Source organism: Leptonychotes weddellii, chromosome 1, assembly GCF_054177405.1.
Source record: "Leptonychotes weddellii isolate Sample4059 chromosome 1, ASM5417740v2, whole genome shotgun sequence".
Taxonomy (NCBI): Eukaryota; Metazoa; Chordata; class Mammalia; order Carnivora; family Phocidae; genus Leptonychotes; species Leptonychotes weddellii.
The window spans coordinates 100,305,072-100,330,000 of NC_138369.1; the positions used below are offsets into that span (position 1 = coordinate 100,305,072).

General features: G+C 44.4%; 1 protein-coding gene across 1 annotated transcript in view; it reads left to right on the plus strand.

Annotated features, from left to right (window-relative positions):
- Positions 1-9,563: 9,563 nt before the first annotated feature.
- OTOL1 (otolin 1) overlaps positions 9,564-24,929 on the plus strand; it is a 50,923-nt gene continuing 35,557 nt past the window's right edge. Inside the window, exons 1-3 of the mRNA XM_081812307.1 lie at positions 9,564-9,806; positions 14,244-14,476; positions 14,930-15,026. Coding sequence (XP_081668433.1) covers positions 9,564-9,806; positions 14,244-14,476; positions 14,930-15,026 — 573 coding nt within the window. The remainder of the gene's footprint in view (positions 9,807-14,243; positions 14,477-14,929; positions 15,027-24,929) is intronic.

Genomic DNA, 24,929 nt, shown 5'->3' on the forward strand with positions numbered 1-24,929 from the left:
GGGGCATGAGCTGAAGCGGTGAAAACAGATGGTATTCAGTCACTACTGACAGCGGGGGAGAGAGGTGAGCTACACCCTGATTTGGGTGGGAGTGATGGGCGTTTTAAAGGGAGGAAGAATGGAGGAAGAGAGTGGGGCTCCAGGAGAAGGACAAAGAGCTGGTCAGTATAGGTACGTCGAGGCCAGCTGTGCGTGCCAGCTGGCGGGGACGGAAGTGTGGATTCTATCCTCTGACACGGGCTGGTAGGCAGAGGCTCTGTACCGCCGGATGGTTACACTTCCAAGGCTCTCAGGTCCTTAAGAAGGACACTCCAGAGTTGTAGGAGATACATACACCTCTCAAAGGGACAGAGGAAGGATTCACAGCTGTAAGTTCTTTTTAGTAGATGCTCTAAGAAAGGGAGGTTGGGCCTGTCCTCAGGTGTTGGTTAAAGCAGCCAACTTTTCTGGCCGGTGAGCTTTCTCTGGGCAGGTGTTTTTATGGGGGGTGGGGTGGGACTGAGGTCATCCTAGGGACACAGCCTCTTTTTTTTTTTTTTTAAGATTTTATTTATTTGAGAGAGAGAGAGCGCATGAGAGGGGGTAGGGTCAGAGGGGGACGCAGACTCCCCACTGAGCAGGGAGCCCAATCAGCAGGGACTCGATCCTGGGACTCCGAGATCATGACCTGAGCTGAAGGCAGTCGCTTAACCGACTGAGTCACCCAGGCGTCCCAGGACACAGCCTTATATTGCTAAAAGCCATCTTAGAGTTTGGTCGTCTCTTAGTAAAGAGGTGTGGGTAGACTTCTTCAGTTCTCACCCTGAAGCCTTCTTCAACCAATATAATTCTTCATCTGTCAACTTTGATGGCATTTGGAAACTGGAGCATTAGTGGTTCATCCACTCACTCCACAAAGATTAGTTGGGAGTCTCCTATGTGCTGGGCATAGTTCAGGAGGCAGGGAGTCTTAGAATTGTATTGGTCACTAGTCTATTTATTTGTGTTAGTCTTACCTTAATAGGTAATTCTGAGATTAGAAACACTGTCTTATTTTAGTTAATTTAGTCTTTAGTTAATTTAGTCTTACTTAATAGGTAATTCTGAGATTAGAAACACTGTCTTAATTTAGTAGGGCCCAATAAATACTCAAATAATTATAATTGAACAACACAGAATAAATAAAGAAGGTAAAGGAAAAGACTTTGAACCGAAATTTTAAGCAATTTGGGAGTTAAGTGGAGAAGGAAATGACCACATTGCAATGATGAGAGAGATTATTTTACTGGCATTTCTGACAGGAGGGAAAACTAAAATTCACACAAAAGGGCATGCCAACTTCTGCTATGTTTCTGAAACAGTCTAGAAAATATTGGCTATTTGCTTCCTTAAATGCAAGGAAGGAAGGAAGGAATCTCTGAGATGCATTGTATAGATGATATTAAAACTACATTTTAGTGTGTCTGAAATAGTGAACATTTCTACTAGTTGAACATTTATCTAAGCCCTAAAAATAGGTCCGAAGGATTTTATTTCTTCTAGATGCTAGGAATATTCTCAGATCTTGCCAGCTCTGCAGCGAATGGAGGGGGTGGTTCTTGGATGGCAGATTTCCCTGGAGGGAGGCCAGGCTGCAGTTGGCCGAGTTGTAATGTTTTCATCCGAGGTGTTGGCATGAAGGCTTCCAGCGCTGTTTCCTCCCCTGTCATTTCTAAAGGAAGGCCAAGGTTGGCTAAGGGTCAGGGCTGGCAAAGAACCAAAACACAGGGCTGTTTTTACAAAAATGCATGCGTTTTACCTATTGGCCTTTTCCCTCTGACCGCCACATGTCCTTGATTTCCGAGGACCTCAGCTAGGGTGATTTGCCTCCCGAGGGACATTGAGCTGTATTCGGCAGCATTTTTGTTTGTCGTAACTGGGGGATTTGCTCCGGGCATCTAGTGAGTAGAGGACAGGGATGCTGATAAACATCCTACAGTGCGGGACATTGGACAGTCTGCAGGATGGCACCTCACAACAAGGAATCCTCCAGCCCCAAATGGCAGAAATGTCGAAGTTGAGACACTTTGTTCTATATTTTAATACAAGAAAATCAATTTCTTGCTTAGGGTACCAGCTGACACCTTAGTAGTCAAAGGCTGGTCCCCAGGTGACAGTTGTGAGAGATACAGACTCTCAGGACCCTCGGCAGACACACTAAATTAGAATCTGCATCAGTTTGGAAAAGCAGGACTAACATTCTCTGAAAACTACAGAGGGCATGGCAGTGTGACTTAAGGACTTGGGGTAACCAAGTCAAGAAGACACATCATCCTGGGCCTGCCTAGGTGGTGTCTTTAAATTCACAACAACTCACTACTCTATTCTTGTTTTTCATTTTCACTGAAGTATCTTTCACTTCTTTGCTCCCTTTCCCTCTCTCCCTCCTTCCCTACCTCTCTCCCTCCTTTCCTTCCTTCTCTTCTAGTTACTCTGCTTCATCAAAGCTGTATTTGTCTTTATCCCACGTGTGTGCATTGCTTGTCCTAGAACCCTAATCTTGAGCCACTCTTAATACACACACACAAAAAGCAGACACTTATCTCTTTAATTAAAGGAAATTGTCCTAGAGGGAAAAGTGGATAGAATCTGGAAGGACAGCCATACTTTCTGAAACCTGATATAACAATTAAATTCAGTCCTCCTGCACTGAGTCTCCAGTGGTGAGATATTAAAAAGGCAGGCAATTAAGCTCATCCAGCACTAATTTAATCAGAAGCCAGGGCACTCCGTCTCTATGATATACCTTTTGTCAACACAGCTTTTGGTTTTGAATCGACAATCTAAAACCCTGGAAATTTGCCATATTGATTTACCAGCAAAATTTCTGCTGAACCCAAGTATAAAAGAACTGATGAAAAAATATAAGTTAGTCTGCACACCATGCCAGCGTACCATAAAATGAGGGAGTTTTGAAAATATCTTATTTAGAAATTCTCTTTCTTTTTTTTAAAGCTTTTGACTGTGGCAGGTTTGCCATCTATTAGTTAAACCACTAACGCAAAGTCCTGTTCAATTTGATAAACGTTTACTAAGTCCCTACTGTCTGCAAGAACTAGAATAAGAACTGTGGAAGATTAAAGAAGATTAGGACATAATCCTTGCTCTAGTTTATAATCTGGGGTGTGTGTGTGTGAAGAAGTGGACAAGCATATACAGAAGCTTGTTGATGATCAGTATATTAATATGTGTACCAACAAAGAGCTGCAGGAGTTCATAAATATTCATTTCTTTGTTGTTATAGAAAAGTGGATTTTGCAATTGGGGAAAAAGCAAACAAACAAAAAAGAACTGAAGAGGCTCCAGTTCCTAAAAAGCTGTGGTTTCCTCAGTGACATTTTATATTCTGGTTAACGATTATATTACATTTCAGGGAAGTTTAGGGAGCTTAAGTAGACTTGACATTCTCAGTTTATCACCCTATTCATGCTGTTTCTCCAAGAGTTTCTTCATAGCTACATTTTTCAACACCTCTCATCACTTTTCCATGACTCTTTGTTTTTCCCCTTTAAAATGACAGTGGCACCAAAGCAGAGACTTAGTCTTTTTTTTTTTTAATTAATTTTTTTTGGAGACTCTTTTTGATTGTGGATCTAAGTCACACATGAAAGACAATGAAACTGTTATGTAAATATTGAAGAGAACCTGCTTAAAAAATAGGTAATGGGTATTTTATCCATTTAATGGATAAAATTTATCTTGCTTAGGAATGACTTTTTAAAATAATGCCTGTATTAGTAACTATGTAAATTTCTTTACTTGGCATCTATTTGAGACTTTAATAATAAGGCTCTAGAAATGATCTTCAACTTTCCCCTGAGATCCATTCAATATTCAAATATACACTATGTGGAAATTACAAGTAATGAGAAATTTAGTCTTTTTGATCGGAACCCCCCTGACCTTGCAAATGACTGTTTGTGCCAACCATTACCTCAGTATTTGGACTGAATTCCTAAATTCAAATAAGATTGAGTCATACTAAAGCTTTATTCAATTGGGCAATCGCATTAGAAGATTAATTTATAAAAGCTAGATAAAGCTGGTTTTATATGATGAGTTTCGTAGGGCAGTGCTCACCTTTTCAATCTGGCAGGTTATGTCCTCCCAATGTGATGTTGAAGATCATTAAAGTAATTATGGGTGTATGTTCACCACCATATGAAACAAGTCTGCTTCATTAATAATGCTGGCCTTGATTTTCCAAACATACTTTCATGTGCCCCGAATTCTGTGAGTCATTTTCTTTCTCAAGTTAATACCGTATTATGTTTTCACATTTTGCTTTTCTGCGGCCTCCATCAAAGCTCAGAGGACTGGTTGGGTGCGTTTGTTTTGTTTGTTTAAATGAGATAATAGGTCGTCTTTGGAATGCTGAAGGTACACTGGCAACTTAGGGCACTAAAGGCTGGTGAAGAAACTCTAGAAAGGAGTTAAAAAATTCTGCTTCTGAGAAGATAGAGGGGAGGGAATCACGTTTTGGAAAATGTTGAAATATTTGGAAGTATTTTCATTTTGTCTTATAATAATTTTTTTTTCCTTCTTTTCCTTCACCTTCAAGCTTGAACCATGAACTCAAAAGCTTCCGGGAAGCATAGGGTAGCGTAGGTTCCATCTGGGCCCTCTTTGGATTGAGTGCATGAGCCATATTCTTCCAGGTAGAGAAAGAGGGGAGCCCATCCTTGTGGGAGGAAGGAGGTAACAGAGGCAGAGGGAACAGATGGTGAGACAAAGCATGTCTGAGTGACTCTGCCTAGGCCAAGGTGTTGAACGTGGAGACCTTTTAGGTAGGGTGAGGGCAGAGGTGAAAGAAGAGTGGTCTTTGCCCTATTTCCTTCTTGTGAGGAAGAAATTTCACAGAGCAATTCTTCCCAAGACAATGTGGGCAACTGCAGGGTCAGGTAGGTGGAGTGTGGATGGTAGGTGAACTTAAGGGGAGGGGCATAAACATGGTCAGGGCAAAGTGACTTGAAGCAAGGGTAGGGTAGCCCAGCTGGGCTGGAGGTTCTAGAAATTGAAGATCAGACCTCATCAGACCCAGCTGAGAAAGATCTGACAGTTCCTCGGGCCCAGATTTGAATACTAGATGGCAGGTGGGGGCTCCAGTGACCAGTATAGGAGCTAGAAGGCAAAAAATGGTGGGTTTGTATCCAGGGCCCACCACCACTCCTGAGCAGCCATCTTGGAGAAGAGCATGGGAAGTGGAAGAAACTTAAAAGTGCTTGACCTTCTCCTCAGGAAGCCCAAGTTACTCAAAGACACTATATGTTTAATGGAGTTTACCAAGTGAATTTGTTACAGAACCTGACTGGATTGCCTGACAGAAGAACCAAGCGGCACTCGGAGATCTTGGAGGATAGGTTTATTTAATGCCGTTGGGCTCAGAGGAGAGTGATCTCCAAAGGTCTGAGCCCCGAGCACAAACAAAGGGGGTAATTTATACACTTGTACTTCTGCATACTGGGCACTCTTGGCGCGTGCGTTGATGCCCCTTTAAACACCTAGTTTAGAGGGCATCATTTTCATCTTCTAAGGGGCGATAATGAGTAAGGAGCAACTGGAGTCTGATTTTAGCAATTTGAGTAGTGATAAACCTAGTAAGGGCATTAAGAATACAAGGACTATGAGAAGAAGCAATAGGAGGAGGCTGATGAGGGGGGCAAACCAAGGGAACCATTGTGAGAGGGTATCCCACCAAGTTGTCTGCTGGAGTGTTTCCCACTGACGATGTACTCGTTCCTGTAATTGGGTCAGAGTTTCTTGGACCACCCCTGACTCATTAGCATAGAAACAACATTCCTCCTGTAAGAAGAGACAGAGCCCCCCTTGCATGGCCATGAGCAAGTCGAGCCTGCGCCTGTTTGGGAGGACCACTGAGGCCAGTGAATTGAGTTGGCACTGCAGGGCTAGGGCCGACTGAGTGAGGGCGGAAAAATCCACCGTGAGTTGTTGAGTTATCCCCTGGTACTGAACCTGAGACATCCTGACACCAGTGGCGCTGAGGGCAACACCTGATGTGGCCAGCAGGCTCACGATAAGAGGGATGGCCATGGAGGAGCATCGAGGGTGGCTAGGAGGTCTCCATATGAGTGGGGCATCGCTCCTTGGGAGGACTGAAAGACCGGCTAAGAGACTGACAAGCCTGCATAATTGATCGTGCAGGGTGATGCAGATGGATATACCTTGATCACAAGCCAGAAAAATGTTGTTAGGTGCACAGACCCGACTGTGGCCTGTGATGGGAGAAGAAGAGTTGCCATACAGTGGTACCGGAGCCAGAAAGGGATAATCTGAGGTCCCCGGTGCTGAGGTGGGAGGTGACACGGTGGATTGGTTGAGGATGACACTTAGGTATTGGACGGGACCGGACTTCATACAGATCCAGCAGTCAGACACTATGGGTGGATTTGAGTGGTTAAGTGTTTGGTGGGATTCATTAATCATACCGAAGAGTTGTGCTATAGATGCTTGCTGCCTGTGGATGGGGGACGCAGGGATGCGCCAGGGCAAGTTATTTTCTGTCTGACTCTGGGGGTTGACTGTAAGGCTTGGAGTGAACATGGACTTAATCATAAATTTGGCCATGGGGTCGGTCCCCATAGGGTGATATTGGCCCAACAGGAGAATGATTCCTGTAGCCCATGATGTGGCATTGGGTTCTAAGACTGAGAGGGTGAGCAGTATACAGTGATTGTTAGGGCAAGAGGATGGGGTGGTATTATGTGACAAGAAATCCTGATGTCACTGCACTGTTTGAGGCACCACCTGGTGGACCATTATTCCATTCCCTGCCAAGTTGCCACCCATAACTCACATTCCCAGGCTTGTGAGCAGAACTGAGGGCAGGTGTTTGGCTGTTGAGGTGTAGGGCCCCCACAGATGTAGATATCTACCAGCTAGTAACCTGAGTGAGGGCCATGGTAGGAACACTGTCTATGGGTTCCCAGGAGGTGTCAAGAAGCTGGCATCCATCAAAATGGAGGTCAACCTTTGGTGTGTGCCCATCCCAGTTGGAAGAAGTCAGTGGGGGCACTGGTGCGGGATTGAGGGGGATAAGCTGGAAAGTCCATTTGCCAGTAATGGTGATACGAGAGTTTGCCCCCCTTGCCTGCCCGGGCAAGCTAGAGGCAGTGAGGAGGAACAGCACACCAGGTAGCAGAAAATCGGGACTGACTGGGGCCAGGAAAACCATGGTGAAATGCTCTCAGGAGTAGACAGCAGAGGGCCAGTAAAAGCGGGGTCTATGACCTTAGGTAGAGGGAGCTATTGTGACTAACCTGACAGCAGATGAGACCTGTGAACAAGTAAGTGCAGTAATACACCCTAGGGTTACCCAATAAGCAATGACAATAGTAAGCCTCTGGGGGAAAGTCCAGTCAGGAGGGGAAACAGTGTAGAGTCCGACTCCCACGATGAGGGAAATCACGCCAATGAGAGCCAGGGACCAGTGAGCAGGTGTCCATCAGTTGGTGGGGTCTCATCAAAGGTGAAGCCCACTCCATGAGGTCTGGCTGGACTCTCCACTGGCGCAGCTCCTCATCCAAATGATGACCTTTCTTCACTCTTCAGTGGTGGACCCACAGGGTGACACCTGAGACGTTGAGGGCAGTAGGGGTGGTTAGAACAACAGTGTGGGGCCCTGTCCACTGCGGTTTGAGGGGATTTTTCTTTCAATCTTTGACCCAAACTGAGTCCCCTGTCTGGAAGGAGTGTACCTGAGACCCTAAGGAGATTGGGGCCCTCTCAATGGTTGCATCTGGCGCCCTGTATCAGGTTCAGACCACTCAAAGGCAAACAGTGGCTGGCTCTGGGGAGCTATGTGGAGGCAGAAGAAGGCATCGTTCAAATCTAGGCAAGTGAACCATCTGGCCGATCCTGGGATTTGGCTGAGGAGGGTGTATGGATTTGGGACCACTGGGTGCAGAGAGATAGTCACTTTGTTGGTGGCCCCCAAGTCCTGAACTGGTTGGTATCCCCCTCCTGGCTTCTTGACTGGCAGGAGTGGGGTATTCCAGGCCGACTGGCACTCGACTAGAATATCTGCTTCTTTGAGCTTGGCCAGATGTTCTTGTATGCTGATCTTAGCTTCTTGTGGAAGGGGGTATTGCCTTTGCCTCTGACGTTGGGCTCCTGGGATCAGTTCAACAATGATAGGGACCCAATTCTGGGCTAGTCCAGGTGGGTTGTTTTCAGCCCATACTGAAGGGAAGGTGAGTCTGAACTCTGTCGGGCTGCTCGGTTGGGCCTGGGCACAGAATAGCCTCCATTCTTCTTCCCGTGGCATGGTAATTGCTAGTACCAGAGACCCCATCTCCTCTTGCCTTGGGTTCAGTCGGAGGCTAGTGTGTCTGGTGGGTGCAAAGGTTATCTGAGCCCTAAGCTTGGAGAGTATGTCTTGGCCCAGGAGAAGGATGGGTCAATCAGGCAGATAAAGGAATTCATGTCAGACCTTGTGGCCCCTGAGTTCTCACTGGCGAGCCTGGCAAAAGGGCTGTTGTATCACCCACGTCCCAGTGACCCCAAGGATGGTTGCAATCCTTTTGCTGAAAGGGGCCACTGGGGAGGTGACAACAGAGTGCTCGGCCCTGGTATCAACCATAAAAGTCACTGGTTGGCCCCCCACCTTCATTCTGACTGTGAGCTCATGGGGGCTGAGGAGGAAAGGGCCTGGTCCCCCTCGGTTTGAGTCCATTCCCACAAGGCCCATGAGGTCCTCCTCTTGGGGTTCTTCCTTGTAGCAGCTGGGTTTCTGAGCCTTTCCCCTTTTGGGACATTCGTTTTTCCAAAGCCCTTTCTCCTTATGTAGGCACATTGATCCCTTGCCAAGGGGGTTCTGGGTCTCCCCCTTTTGGTGGTTGGGGTCTCCCTGCCTTTGTGTTGTCCTTTTCTTTCAGGGTGGTGGTGCGGAGGCTGACTTTCTTTTTCATCTTTTTGTCGGCTTCCCATTCGGCTGTGACCTCCCTGTTCATGTAGACCTTATTGGCAATCTCTATTAGCTGGGTGATGTTCATCCTGGAGAAACCCTCTAGTTTCTGAAGTTTTTTCCTGATGTCTGGGGTGGCCTGAGCCACAAAGGAGGTGTTTACTATCTGTTGGCTTTCCTGTGCCTCGGGGTCAAATGGAGTGTATATCCTGTAGGCTTCACATAGTCTTTCATTGTGGTCCCCAGGGGACTCCCCTGGTTGTTGAGTGGCCGAGGATACCTTAGTCATGTTCATGGGTTTCTTAGCTCCTGTCCGGATTCCCCAGAGGAGGGCCTCCTGGTATCGGCGTATGTGGGCCTGTCCCTCACTTGTGGTGAAGTCCCATGCTGGGTACTCTTCGGGTGCAGCCATATTAGCCCAGGCAGCAGGGTCGATGACTCCCGCTGGTGCGTGCTCTTCCAGGTACTGCCGTGAACCTTTCATTATTCTCCTCCTTTCCTCTGTGTTAAACAGGGTGTAGAGTAACTGTTGGCAGTCTTCCCAGGTTGGCTGATGAGTCTGGAAGAGGGATTTCATGAGGTCTACCATAGCCTGTGGTTTCTCAGAGTAGGATGGGGTGTTATGTTTCCAATTGAGGAGGTTGGTGGTGGAGAAGGGTTGGACCATCCCGTCTTCATCATGCCTCTCGGGTTCCCGTGTCTTTCCTATGGCATTTGGAGGGTGCTTGCGCCTGGTCTGGGGCACAGCCTGGCTGCTGGTCCTGGAGAAAGTGGATCTTTTGGGCCTGGGGACACCGGTGGATCCTCTGGCCTGGGGGTGCTGGTGAAACTGATGGCAGTGGAGTATCTGGAGCTGAAGGGCCAGGTATAGATGGTCTTGGGGGTACGTATAGTGGGGGCAGGGTCAGTTCGTCCTTGGGATCTCCAGCTAGGATTTGTGGAGACTGGGGCTTTTGCTGATTTTCTTAGGTTGGTTGGATGAGGCGATTAAGACCCTGGCCTGTCCCTGCCTATTGCAAGCTAAACGCACCCACGGGGAAAGGGTCTGAGCAATTCCTAGCCAGGAGTCAATGTACGGAAACTGGTCAGGGTGTCCTGGTTCTCCTGTTATGACTCGCCATACTCTACGAATCGTTGGGACATCCAGTGTTCCTTCTGAAGGCCACCTGACATGAAAGGTGAGCCATTCCAATTCACATAGGGTTCTGAACTTGCCAGGGTTCATCCTGACTCCATAGTCCCCCAAAAACCCTTTCTTGAAATTTTTGATTATGGTCTCTAGAACCGTAGGTTTACTCTGCCCTGATGCCACGGTGATGTTCCTGTGTGCGGTGGCGCAGAGACAGACAAAGGGGGAATTGCCTCCTGAGGTGAGGAGACCAATCAGATGCCTATCTGGCCATGTCCCAAAGAAGCTTTGATGAGGCTTAGCCATAGGGGTCTCAGTGTTGTGACTTACGATCGGAAATTATTCCGATGCCACCATAGACCCTATGCCATTCACCACGGAATCACAGACAGGCCCACTCAGACTCCATAGGCTTCTGGGGACCTTAAGGGTGCCTGCCCGTGGAGTCACAGAATCAGTCCACTTGAGCAAGCCAGGTCGGACTGCACATTCACTCACACATTCACTCTAGAAGTTATTACATTCCCTCCCTGGGAATCCCTACTTATGAGACCTCTAAGAGGTCTCTGGTCGGTGATCAGGCTCCCCTTCCACCCCGATGGGCGGGCCTGTCTGGGTCCTGGGACCCCAGGCCTTACTATAATCTGACGTCAGGACCAGGTCCTCACCTGCCAAGTCTCCTCAAGTCCAGTGGGAACAGCGGAGCGGGGCTGGCTGGAGGTGACCAGGGCGGGAGATTGCCGAAAATTAGGCAGGGCACGCCTTCTCCATTATGATCTCTCGTTCAGTCACCGCCCTGCTGTTGCCCCCAAACCGGTGGCAACAATGGGCCAGTGCGGTTGGGTTTCCCCGTCAGGGGACCAAATGTTACGGACCTGGACTGGATCGCCCGATGGAAGAACCAAGCGGCACTCGGAGATCTTGGAGGATAGGTTTATTTAATGCCGTTGGGCTCAGAGGAGAGTGATCTCCAAAGGTCTGAGCCTGGAGCCCAAACAAAGGGGGTAATTTATACACTTGTACTTCTGCATTCTGGGCACTCTTGGCGCGTGCACGAAGCGGGGCAGGGAGAAGGATCCGGAAGAGCCCCGGGGTAGGGGCTGGGACTCCCTCGCTGGCTCGGTCAGCCATCTTAGGACACAGATTTCCCTTATCAAATTGTGTTTGCATTTTCTCTCTTAGTTGGATAGGAGCTCACAGGGAATATCAAGAATTACAGGAAGTAAATAAGCAGAGGGGTTTCTGTGTACAAATGTATGCGGAATGATGCAATTTGCAAGGCTGCCATATAGTCTGTCCCACACACCTTGGGGCCTATGAATGTGATTCATAAACTGACGGGCAGTTTGGGCCCAGTGACCCCAGAACAAGGACCTCTCAGATGAACCTTCCAACGCCCAGATCACCACAGCCACCACTTAGAGTGCACGAAGCCGTTTCCTGTGAAGAGAGGAACATCTCTTTCATAATACCTGCCCCAATAGTCAAAACAACAGGACAGTCAAAATCTGACCAAGCAGTTTTGGTTTGTTCATTTCAATTTGTCCTTCAATGCTGCACAGAGAGCAACATTCCTACTTTGTTGTTGTTGTTTTAGGAAACTATCATTTCTCCTCCATTCTTCTAATTGATTTTTTAAATGAATCTTATCATCTTCACTGTCAAGTCTGAAACCAAAAGTGCAGTCCAGTGACAGATTTCAGACTAGATTAATCTCGTGGGAGATCACTAATGAATTTATGCTACTCAAACATCACACCCCCTTATTTCCCCATGAAAGACACTGGGCCTGTAGTTGGCAGTTTGGTAGGCCTGAAGTAATCCAATGTTAACTAAATGTTGCTACTTGAACAGATAACAAAGACCCAGATCCTTGTTGAAAAATGCCCCTTTGAAAACTCAAGGAGGAAAGAATCACTAATATTTGCCGAGGGAACATATGGTAGTGGGAATATATATATTTTGAATAACAAAATATGTTGCTGAGGAAGACAATAGAATATATAGTAAATACTACAAGTTCATGAGCTTGTGATCTTAAATTAGGGTGAGGCGGTTATGAAAATGGTGGAGAAAAATCCTTCAGGTACAGCTGGACTGAAAGACTCATTTTATTTATTTATTTAAAGATTTTTATTTATTTCTTGACAGAGAGACACAGTGAGAGAGGGAACACAAGCAGGGGGAGTGGGAGAGGGAGAAGCAGGTTTCCCGTGGAGCAGGGAGCCTGATGCAGGACTCAATCACAGGACTCTGGGATCATGACCTGAGCCAAAGGCAGATGCTTAATGACTGAGCCACCCAGGGGCCCCTGAAAGACTCATTTTAAACAAGATGAAACCAGAGAGGGAGACAAACCATAAGAGACTCTTAATCTCAGGAAACAAACTGAGGGTTGCTGGAGTGGTAGGGGGTGGGAGGGATGGGGTGGCTGGGTGATGGACATTGGGGAGGGTATGTGCTATGGTGAGCTCTGTGAATTGTGTAAGACTGTTGAATCACAGACCTGTACCCCTGAAACAAATAATACATTATATGTTAATTTAAAAAAAAGGAAAAAGACTCATATTGTTGGTAAGTAAATCCTGTCCATAGAATCATGTATCCTTCCACAAAAAAAGCAAGAACTGACTTCTTTCATGGTTCTGGGCAAAAATGAGGGGATAGAATTTTTGAGAAGGTAATTACTTTGCAAGATGTTGTCAATAAAGTAAAAGGACCTAATGAGATGTAGGAAAATTTGTCTCATCATGGAATGACTTTTATGTGCTCGTCCAGTGCTTGGCATGTAATATATACTGAGCAAATAATTCAATCAGATTTCTTTCTAGCGTACAAGAAAGTAAGTTTTCTAAAACTGGCATTTAACAGCATCATGATTTCAGGGCTACCTACCTGACCCTAATTTCATCATAACTCCTTCCTGCCATTTCATGCCACCCCCTAATTACACTGATTAAGCACCTACGTTGGATGTATCATAACTGGGTGAGTCCCCCTGTTCTTCTTTTTTTTTAAAGATTTTATTTATTTATTTGATACAGAGAGAGAGGACACAAGCAGGGGGAGTGGGAGTGGGAGTGGGAGAAGCAGGCTCCCCACCAAGCAAGGAGCCAGATGTGGGGCTTGATCCCAACACGCTGGGATCATGACCTGAGCTGAAAGCAGACGCTTAAAGACTGAGCCACCCAGGCACCCCAGAGACCCCCCACTGTTCTTGTGCGGAGGCTTTTTCTGGATGAGAGCAGTCCCTTCTGAAGCAGGCTTCATCAACCCATTGGCACTCCTCCCTTGTGACACCAAAGCCCAGGTAGCTGTGGAATGTACCACTCTGAACAATGGAGAAACGAATAATCAGGCTGCTGTGTCAACTCAGTTAGTTAGCTATAGTATAGCAGAGAGAGAGCTTTATAAACAGTTCCTGTAAGACACATTTCCTAATAAAAATGCAGAGTAAAGGGCCATGGGAACCAGTGACCTTATTTTCTTGTTCAAAATCCTCCCACCTCCTGGTGTCTGGGCCCATATACTTGGCCACATATTAAAAGTGGCTAGCCCCCATCTTTTGCATTAGATCTCATCCCCTTTGTCTACTCAAGGACATTGCTGTGGAAAATGTCCTCTCTTTCTCGCAACGACCAGTTTTCCCTCTCTCGAATAGCAGAGAATCATGCTATCATTTCTCCCAGCTTTTGAAAACCTTCTCTTGACCTCGAATCCCTCTCCAGCTATCACTTCATTTCCAGGTTCCCTTTTTATTAAAATACCTTGAAATAACTATTACACTTGCTATCTCCCGTGTCATGCTGTATCTCTGTAATCCTCTCTGTTGAGGCTTCCAGCCCCACGACCCCAGGAACCCTGCTGCTGGCCCTCACGATCAGCCCTGCTAACATCAAGGGTCAGTCTTTGCCCTCAGCTTTTAACAATGGCTTACTTTGTGCTCCTGAAGGCTACTGGTGTCCGAGCCCCTCATTCTTGGTTTTTCTCCTACCTCACTTGACTCTCTTTCTCAACCTTCTTTGCTGGTGTCCTCTGATTGCCTTGACGTCTAAACACTGGATGTCCTGGGGTTCGGTTTCCAGGCCTCTTTTCTGCTCTTTCTACACTTGTTCTCTTTGATCTCGTTCCATCTCTACACTGATGTCTCTCACATTTCTATTTCTGACGCAGACTCCTGCTGCGAATGCCAGTCTTCTGCATGCAGCTAGCTGTGTACAGAAGCTCATGGGCACCTCAACCATCATCTGCCCCCAGCCTTCTGCTGCTATCAGTCTGGTCCATATCCCCATGGTTTCTCACCTACTTAATGACAGCAGCTTCCTAACTAGTCTTCCTGTTTCTACTCTGGCCCCTCTACAGTCTGTTCTCAAAGTAGCGTTACCCGAAACCGGGTTCACCTCTTGGTGGGTGTTGAGCCAAAAGACACAACTAAGCCAAAGAATAAGAAAAGAAGGATTTTACTTGCAACAGGTCCAGAACACCGGGGATATTTCCCAAAGCGGTGTCTCCTCAAACAACAAAAGTGGGGAAATTTCAAGCTTAGGGTTCGTGTATATTCATGAAGGGACTTAAAGCTTTCAGCCTGGAATTGAGGCAAAGTCATCCTAAGGTGACAGAGACCAGGTCCCAGTCCTGAGGGCTGGCAAGGGTCAACATCACCAATTCTCTGGCTTTAGTTGGCCGGGTATCTGAGTGCTCAAAGCGGTTTAGATCCTGCAAAGATAACTCAAGAATGTGTGTCCGGTCATTCTCTGCTTTTGAGCCAGCACTGGGAGATTTATCACTGATTTATTGTCCCTGATATGAGTAAGCTATCTCCTGGCCTGATAGTGGTTATTTGTTCTTACATTCTTTAGTTCCCTTAAAATCGCGATCTACTGGGGTCTATTCTTCTACAATTTCGACATATCCCAGGAAGTTCTGCTAGAAATCGGCTTTGGGCAAGTGGTGCCTGTAAGGCATACGCCACAGGTGGTCAGGGGCCGACAATGACTTTCCTTATGTCAAGGGAGCTATGCCTTGCCTTTCTTTTTCAGGGGACCCCTAATTCTTTCTGCTTACAATTGTAGTCAGAGTGATTCTTCTTATGCATATAGATCATATCCTGCCAGCTTTTCCTCATCTCAGAGTAAAAGTCTCAGTTCTGATGCTGCTGCCTAGGCCTTCTCCCCTCCCTGGGTCACCTTCTCCGGCCACATGGGCTTCCTTGCTCTTCCTCACTAGTCAGATCCACTCCCTCGTCAACACCCTTGCACCTGATGTCCCTTCTCTTCATGGAATGATCTTTTGTCGGCTCATGACTGAGCTCCCCAAGCTGGGTGCTCAGATGTCAAATCGTGTGTGAAGCCTCCACTGGCTGCCTCCATTTCCCCAGTGTGGTATAACTCCCTTCCCAGCTTTATTTCCCTCCTTAGCCCCTATAATCTTTGTCAAGAAGAAAACCAGGCCCAAATCACCAAACTGGGGCCTAATACCTAATTGCAGTTTCAACCTCCCCCAGAAATGAAGTTTTAACAGATCAGTCAGGAATTTTATTTTATTTCTTTACTTTTTAAAGATTTTACTTATTTATTTGAGACAGAGAGAGCACAAGCAAGGTAGAGGCAGAGGCAGAGGGAGAAGCAGGCTCCCCGCAGAGCAGGGAGCCCAATGTGGGACTCGATCCCAGGACCCCAGGACCATGACCCGAGCTGAAGGCATTCACTCAACCAACTGAGCCACCCAGGCACCCCAGTCAGGAATTCTAAGGTCAGCACCAGTGAGGTAATCCCTCCTGAGGGTCTCTCCATCACTCTAAGGAAGATGAGATAATCTGCATGATAAGAACCCCCCACCCAAGTGACCTTGCCTGAAGCAAGCAATCCTTTTTTTTCTCTTGTTACTAACTTCCTTACTCCACCCTCCTTCCTATAAAAACCTTGCACTTTGTACAACATCTTAGAGCTCCTTTGTATTTGCTAGGTTGGCTCCTTCATAAGTTGATTGCTTAATAAAGCTAATTAGATCTTCAAATGCACCCAAATTCAAAGGAACTTTTGTTAACACCTGCCAGTGTGTATGTAAGACATACATATTTGTATATCCTCTCTGCCCTACCCCTCTAGTGGGAAAAAATCCTTGAGGCCAGGGATTTTGGTATTCTTCATGACTGTATTTGTAGGCCCCAGAAGAATACCCTACAAATGCAGGTGATCAGTAAGTATTTATTGAATGAAAAGAACAAACCAGGCTATGTCTGATAGTACATGGCCAACCAGTTGTAATAAATATTTGGAATCAAGAATTAATCTGGTTGTCTTTTCGGGAGTCCACTGCTTTTCTTCCGTTTTTTTATACTAATGATTAATAAAGTGTCAATTCTAAATTGTGCTGTAAGCACCATTCTGTAAGTAATGGTAATTTCACTCAATCTATGTAATAGTAAATACTAATGAAGACATAGTTTTCATATGAAGCACTGATTATGATAATTAAAATACCATTTGTACATTTTCTTGTGTTGTAACAAGTTAAATAGAATATTTAAAATGTTATTTTTATATTATGTGTTATATGCATAATGAAGTATTTATAACTCTTTACTCTCTGTAAATATTTTTTAGAAAAAACTTCAGGGAATATAAATGGAGCAGTCTTGAGGGCTGTAGAAGCCAGAGAATAACAGACAAGCTCATATTGCCCTCTAGTGGAAATCATGAAACATGCAATATTAGAATCTGACAGTCTTAGATGAACGATTTCATTATTTTAGTGCAGGCAATGCTTAGGGCTTGGCTGTTTCCAAGTTTATCATCTGCTTTTATAGCGTTGAGTTAAAAATTTTTAATTTAATATTTAAAATCTGAGTCATTCTATAAAAGACTTGAATAAGCCATGTATAAAAACAATACATTATCAGATCAACTTTTTAAAAAAGTGTTCACATTTCATCAGCAATCAAAAAATTAAGATAAGAGTGGTATACTTTTTTCATCTATCAAATCAGTAAAAAGTTTGAGAAGAAAGTGAAGGTGAGGGCAAAGAGGCATTTACATGTTGGTAGGAGCATAATTTGATAGTAGGTTCTTAACCTGGGGTCATTTTGTGGGGGAGAGTTTCCCTAAAACTGTGTGAAAATTTGTGTGTATTTGCCTTTTTTTTTTCCTGAGGAGAGGTGAAAGTTCCATCAGATTCTCAAGGGGACCCATGCTCTCAAATGTTAAAAACAAATGTTGAATTTATTTCTGGGGGTCAAATTGGCAAATTGCGCCCCACCCCCTAAAGGTCACGGGTATGCCCTCATTGTTTTGAATGCTTAACACGTACAAACCACCTAAATGTTCAACAATAGGGGAATTTCACATAAATCCTATTCCAGCCCTAGGGTGGAGTTGCTCTGGCTGTTAGCAATGGTGGTATAGAATTGCTGATTCCTTCGCTTGCAAATTCCATTAGTAAAGGAACTACAGAGGGAGGCCGGGTAGGGAAGCAACAATTCCTGACCCTGATTTTTAATTTTTTTTTTTTTTAAACTGCAAGGTATCAAACAGAACTTTTCCAGTACAATGGTGCCTTTGAAAGCCTTGAGTAAGTATGTCCATCTTTCCATTTGATACTGTGTGTTAGGCACAAACCTGCCTTCTGGGTCTTAGCGGGCGTGGGAGGGCGGGGGTGGGGGGGGGGAGTGTGGGGGTCCATTATAGTATTGTGAGAACACTGCATTACTTGTGTAGATAAAATTTCTGCCCAGGAGGAATACTGACTCTGGAACACAATGAGGGCCGCAGTTACACAACTAATGAAACAGCTACTGATAGGGCAGGATCTTCAAGATACAAGGTAAAGAGAAAACAAGTCAGGCGCAGGACGGTCCACAGCGCTATCTTTGGTATGAGTTTACAGGCGTCTTTCTTTCTAATTGTGGAGACTGAAGACCCGGGCAGCAGGGGTTACCTCCAGGGAGGGGAACTGGGTAGCTGAGAGGCACAGAGGGAGGCCTTCCTTAGTATTCCTGCGAACCTTTCGTGCCTGCAGCTCTCCCCCATTAAAAGAATTCCGTCTATGGATCATTTCTTCAAATAACCGAAAACCGCAATAAGAAAAATCTAGCCGAAGAAAATTTTGTCCTAAGAAAAATACTTCCCAGCCTCAGAGTTTTGGCTCCCTTGTTTTGAGCAACCTCAAAATGTTCATATATTTAGGTGAAGCTCTTTGTTAGGCTTTGGGTCAAGCTGTGTCATGTTTTTTTATTTCCTATTGCAGGGTTTCTGAAATTCCAGCTTGTCAATGAAGTGATTGTTAGCTGAACTATGAATTGCAATAGATGAAAGTGAACAATAAATTTGAGACATTCATTGTGGTGTTGCTATTTAAAAAAAACAAAAGGATAGAATTCTAGAAAGATCTGCTCTTCTGTAGGAAGGTCACATCCTTTCTGTTGTGTATATAATGTTACACATTCGTGCTCCAGCATTAGAGGGCTTGCAATGTGAAAAGGCTGACAACCAGAGTTATAATTAGGTCCTGCTTATTTCCTTTGGAGTTTATGGTCCAGAAAGCTCATGGAAATGATGGGAGTCTTATAACCTTCTGTTCTGGGTTGAATTGTACAACTACTGCCCCCCCCCCCATATGTTGAGGTCCTAAGTGCCCTTGCAGATGAAATTAAAGATGAAGTCATACTGGAGGAGTGTGGGCTCTAGTCCAGTATTACTAGTGTCCTTGTAAAAAGGGGAAATTTGGACACAGACACGCACGCAGAAAGAACACCATGTGAGGCAGAGATTGGGGTGATGTGTTAACAAGCCAAGGAATGCCAAAGATGGCCAGCAAAATGCCAGAAGCTGGGGAAGAGGGCTAGAGCAGACTCTTCCTCACAGTCCTCAGAAGGACCCAACTCTGCCGGCACTTTGCTCTTGGACCTCTAACCTTCAGAACTGTGACAGTTAAGTTTCTGTTTAAGCCATTTGTTTATGGTACTGGTTGGAGCGGCCCTAGCACACCAGTATCCCTTCCAATCCAAATGGAATCAAACAGTGAAATAAACCTGGAAAAGAGAAGGCAGACCACTTTAGAGTGGCCAAATCATCCCTTCATTTTAAAATTTATAACTTTTTTTTAATGGTACAAGAAGACTCTGTGCAAATAGCAAAAATGAGAGAATCCCGTTCCCAAAGCATCAAGAGTTTAACAAGTGTTAAGTGACTGAGCAGTACCACGCAGCTTGCCTGGTGCTGGGCGCCTTACTTCGATTATCTATAATTCTCCCAACAATGCACAAAGTTGATACAATTCTATTTTATAGACAAGGAAACTGAGCCTCAGAGGAATAAGGGGTGACCCCGAGGCGGCAGAGGCCGTAAGTCATGAGGTCAGGATCTGGACCCAGGTTTGACGGACGTTGTCAGATTCAGAATCGCCAGACCGTAAGTTCATCAACTGTGATTTTGAGATGCTTATTACAACTTTTTTGTTAAGCGTGCAGGATCAGTATACCTATTGTTTTAGATAAACTGTAGGGTGGCGAACACAGCACTGACGGCAGGTTGAACGGTGGTCCAGTCTTTAGAACCTTGACAAAGGTGCTTTTGACTGTGCGCGCGTGTCCGTGCGTGCGCGTGCGTGCGCGTGCCCATGCGTGCGGTGGATGGTACTAGTTTGAAGCTGTAGTAACGGGGAGCGGTGCCTCCAATAAAACTGATGTGTTTTTTTATGTGGGACTAAAGAATATAATCATAATCCGTTTTTCACCATTTTAAGGAGGGAGGGATGGTTCTACTTGAGGACAGCCTCAGTGACATCTGGTGATTTTGTAACCTGAAGTCAATTTATCAGATCAAGTGGACTTTCCATTCACTTGTACAGAATCTTTGGATTACTTGAAATTGCTAAAAATTTTATGGTAACGATCAAATTGAAACCCTACAACTTTCCCACAAAATTCGTACATAATGGTAACATTTATAATTTGATCAAATCCATCTGTGACATATGATTATGTGAAAATGATCCATAAATTTTAATACTTAGTGAATGTTTGAGGAGTAGTATAAATAGTTCTCCATCTGGGCACATCTGCACCCTCTCCACAAGATAAGAGAAAACTTGGGCGCCTGGGTGGCTCAGTTGGTTAAGCGACTGCCTTCGGCTCAGGTCATGATCCTGGAGTCCCGGGATCAAGTCCTGCATCGGGCTCCCTGCTCAGCAGGGGGTCTGCTTCTCCCTCTGACCCTCCCCCCTCTCATGCTCTATCTCATTCTCTCTCTCAAATAAATAAATAAAAATCTTTAAAAAAAAAAAAAAAAGATAAGAGAAAACTTGCTTTTCTTTTTATAACATATGCTGTATTTTAAGGTAGAATTTCATTTAAATGTAAAACATTGTTATTTTAAATATGAAATAAATCTCATTTATTTTCATCTTCTGTTATACTTTCTAATTTAATTTTTAATCTGTTGGAGCCTTTCCCTTATTTGTGGGTAGTTAGTAAGGTAAAAAAAAAAAACAAACAACAAACACATAGATTCTTCATGTAAACTTTTTTCACTTCTACGTGCATCAAAGTCTAGCAAATTTGTATAACACCTCATAAGAGCAGTATATTTACTCACAATCTTCTCTCACATATTTTGAGAGATGTGTGAAGTGTTTTTGCCCCAAAGACAATTTCTGAGCGTTTTCTTCATTTTTGTTACATAACTGCATATGTGAATAAAAATGAGAAGCCATTGAAAGCCTTTCCTCTGGGGAGTAGAGTTTCTTTAAATCACTTTTACAACAGCATTTTTTGCCCTGTTTTTGTTTGCTTGTTTGTTTGTTTCAGGTGTGTGATTTCTGATTTACTAATACAAATTCTCTGATGAACTATCTAGGGGCCTATAACCCTGTCCCATCTTCGGCCTGTCCAACTAGTTACTGGCCTTGCAGCATGACAAAGTGTTTTAAACAAATCTCCTCTGTTCACCCAGACTCACTTTAAAAGAGCTCTGAAACTGATCCAGGCGCAGATGGCCGGGTCTCACCAGCCTTCCCAGCCTGCTGTAACTTCTATCACTGCCGCCATTTTACATAGCGAGATAGATGGAGTGGAAAATAATATTAATCTTCGAGAGGAGGATTCATGCATCATTGGTCTCAGAGAACCTATCATTTAAAAACAATTTACCACCACAAACTGGGCACCATTTTAGGGAAACATGAAACAGAACAGAAGAAATCTGTTTTCTAATGATCCAGCTAGGTGGTTCCAACAAAGGCACTGTATTGAACTATCAGTTTTCTTGTATTTTAGTAACACCACTAAACCATACTGTGTCTGAAAATAGGAAAAAACCAGGAGAAAACCAGTGTCAAGATCCTTTTCTCTTTGCCTGACTCCCAGTTTTTTTTACTAAAGCAGGTTACTATTATTGAATTGTGTAGTTCGATAAAAACAGAAACTGGGATAGAAATGATTAACTGTATGAATGATTTCCTTTTTTTTTTTTTTTTAAAGATTTTTAAAATTTATTTGACAGAGAGAGGCACAGCGAGAGAGGGAACACAAGCAGGGGGAGTGGGAGAGGGAGAAGCAGGCTTCCCGCTGAGCAGCGAGCCGGATGTGGGGCTCGATCCCAGGACCCTGAGATCATGACCTGAGCTGAAGGCAGATGCTTAATGACTGAGCCACCCAGGCACCCCAGTACATTTGATTTTCGCCTGTTAATCTTTCTCATGTCAATGTGATTCTTAGTCCACCTGGGGACCCTTGAAGGGGACAGGAACTCTTGTTCCCTGACAGAGTTAACAAAGAAGAATCTCTCATCTCATTTTTGTTTTCTGTTGACAGGGGTTATTAGATCATTAATCATATTTGTTCCTGAGGTTAGCCCACAAAAATGTGAGTGGAGTATATTTAGGAATTAAGAATATATTAGGAATTTTATAGAATTTTTAGTGATTTTTTTCCAAGAAGATAGATAACTAAGCCACATGGGGTTTAGGCATACTGTCTATCCTTTTGAATACAAATAGATTATGTACTCATCAAGAGGAGTTTGAGAAGGGTTTATTAAGCATGTTTTTTCTTTTTTCCATTTATGGCTTCTTAAAGCATTGTAACAAGGGTATTTGGTACCACGGTTCCTGCTTGTCCCTGGGAGTCCAAAGTCCACACTCTTCACTGTGGGTGGGGGGGCTCAGGAGGATCCTGGGTGGTGAAGATGAGGCTGCACTAAGGAGTTGGATATGGGCTGAGCAAAGTCTCAAGGCACCTTGTTTCTCAGTCTTGCCAAAAAGTCAGTGGGCAGGCTGTTATGTAGGTGAACTGTGAAAGGAACAAGCAGGACCACAGCTCTCACCTCTCACTGGTGAGACTTAAAAAGAGACGCTGAGGGGTGCCTGGGTGACTCAGTCGTTAAGTGTCTGCCTTCGGCTCAGGTCATGATCCCAGGGTCCTGGGATGGAGTCCCACATCAGGCTCCCTGCTTGGCGGGAGTATCTCCTTCTCCCCCTGCTGTGTTCTCTCTCTCGCTGTGTCTCTGTCAAATAAATAAATAAAATCTTGAAAAAAAAAAAAGAGAGAGACCTTGAATTAGAAGATGGATGCTCATTTACCTGCGGGACTGAAACTCATCCCCATCTAAGATCTTGGGAGGTAAGATGAGTAACCATCTCCTTGGTTGAGGTGGAAGGTACTCAAGACCATGACTCCCCTGACTTGGGGCAGGAGGAGAACGTAGGAGATGAGAATTCTTCCTGTGGGAAGGAAGGTATTTGGAACGAAGAGGCTTGAAGAAGCATCTGCACCAGCTAAATGCTAACAGCTCCCCTCCTATGTGCTGCTTGCTTTCTGAAGTGTCTGGACATGCCTGCCCTGTCTGGTGAGCTGGTCCTGGGCCACTGAATGGTGGTAAAGGGGAGGGGAGGCCTGTCCATCAAACCACCCTCAGCCTCTAGGGAGGAGAGGGCTTTAACCTTTCCAGGGGATTATGTCAGGGTTTTGTGGGGGTGGGTGGAGGAATCACAAGAACCAAGGAGAGCCCACCCCAAAGCCACAGCAGTCAGTGTCAGACCGTCCCATGGTGCTTGGAAAGTCTGGAGAGGATTATGGGAGATGTCACCAACAGTAAATATCCTAAGTAACCCTGATGACATCTAGAGGGGCAGGGGTCAGTGCCAACTCCTCTGTGACTTTAGTAAGGGAGGAAGGTGGGGGAGTGCTAGAGAGAGACTGTGAGTGTGCATAACCACCGTCTTTCTCACATCTTTAGGAAGATCGAAATTTCATCTGCTTCTAATGATCAAACTTTGTTAGTTGTTTTATAAATGGAAACAAAGGATTCTTCAATAAAGGAGATAGTGGTAATTTTTTTTAAATTTAAATTTTACTTTAATCTCTTCTTACAAACCAGGCAGTCATATAGGCCTTTGGTCAGTTCCTAGAACTTTCCTGCCTCAAGGTCTTTGCTCAGGACATTTGCCCTACTTGGAACACTCTTTCCCCCACTTGGCAGAACTGGCTCTTTTTCATCCATTATGATGATATAAACGGTATATCATCAGACAGTATCTCCTTAACTACCTTATCTGATTAAGATCTTTGCGTCTGTTGTGGTTCTCCTGTTCATCTCCTTTCCAGCATTTCTCAAAATCTGTAATTATTGTATCTATGTATTTCTTTTTTAGGTTTTTTTTTTATTCTTATGTTAATCCTCATACATTACATCATTAGTTTTAGATGAAGTGTTCCATGATTCATTGTTTGTGCATAACACCCAGTGCTCCATGCAGAATGTGCCCTCCTCAATACCCACCACCAGGCTAACCCATCCTCCCTGTATCTATGTATTTCTTTTCTTCCTGTCTGTCCCATTGGAATGTAATATTCATGAGGGCAAGGATCTTGTCTGTCTTGTTTAACTTTTGTCTTTACTACTTAGCACAATGCTTGGCATGCGGAAAAAGAAAAATTGTTAATCAATGAACAAATGTAAGTCTGATACATTTACAACATTTAGTTGTGTTATAAGTGTTGGCAGGAAATTTTTGGAAAGGCAGCATCTCACTGGTTTCAAGAAACCTACCTCTTACCTGAATAGACATTTTTCTAAAGAAGACATAGAGATGCTCAACATCACTAATCATCAGGGAGATACAAATCAAAACCATAATGAGATATCACCTTATACCTGTCAGAATGGCAAAATAAAAAAGAAGAAATAACAAGTGTTGATGAGGAGGTGGAGAAAATGGAACTCTTGTGCACTATTGGTGGGAATGTAAATTGGTACAGGTATTATGGAAAACAGTATGGAGGTTTCTCAAAAAAATTAGAAATAGAAATACCATATATATGATCCAGTAATTCCACTACTGGGTGTTTGCCCAAAGGAAAAAAAAAACAATTCAAAAAAATATTTACTCCCCTATATTTATTGCAGCATGATTTACAATAGCCAAGATATGGCAGCAACCTGTGTCCATTGATAGATAAAGAAGATGTGGTATATATGTACAATGGAATATTACACAGCCATACAAAAGGATGAGATCTTGCCATTTGCAACAACATGGATGGACTGTGAGGGTATTATACTAAGTGAAATAAGTCAGACTGAGAAGACAAATACCATATGGTTTCATTCCTATGTGGAATCTAAAAAACAAAACAAATGAATAAACAAACAGCAGAATCAGACTTATAAATACAGAGAACAAATTGATGATTGCCAGAGGGAAGTAGCTTGTGAGGATAGGCAAACGGGGTGAAGGGGAGTGGAAAATACAGGCTTCTAGTTGTGGAATGAATAAGTCACAGGAATAGAAGGCACAGCATAGGGAATATAGTCAATGATACTGTAATAGCGTTGTATGGTGATAGATGATAGCTACACTTGT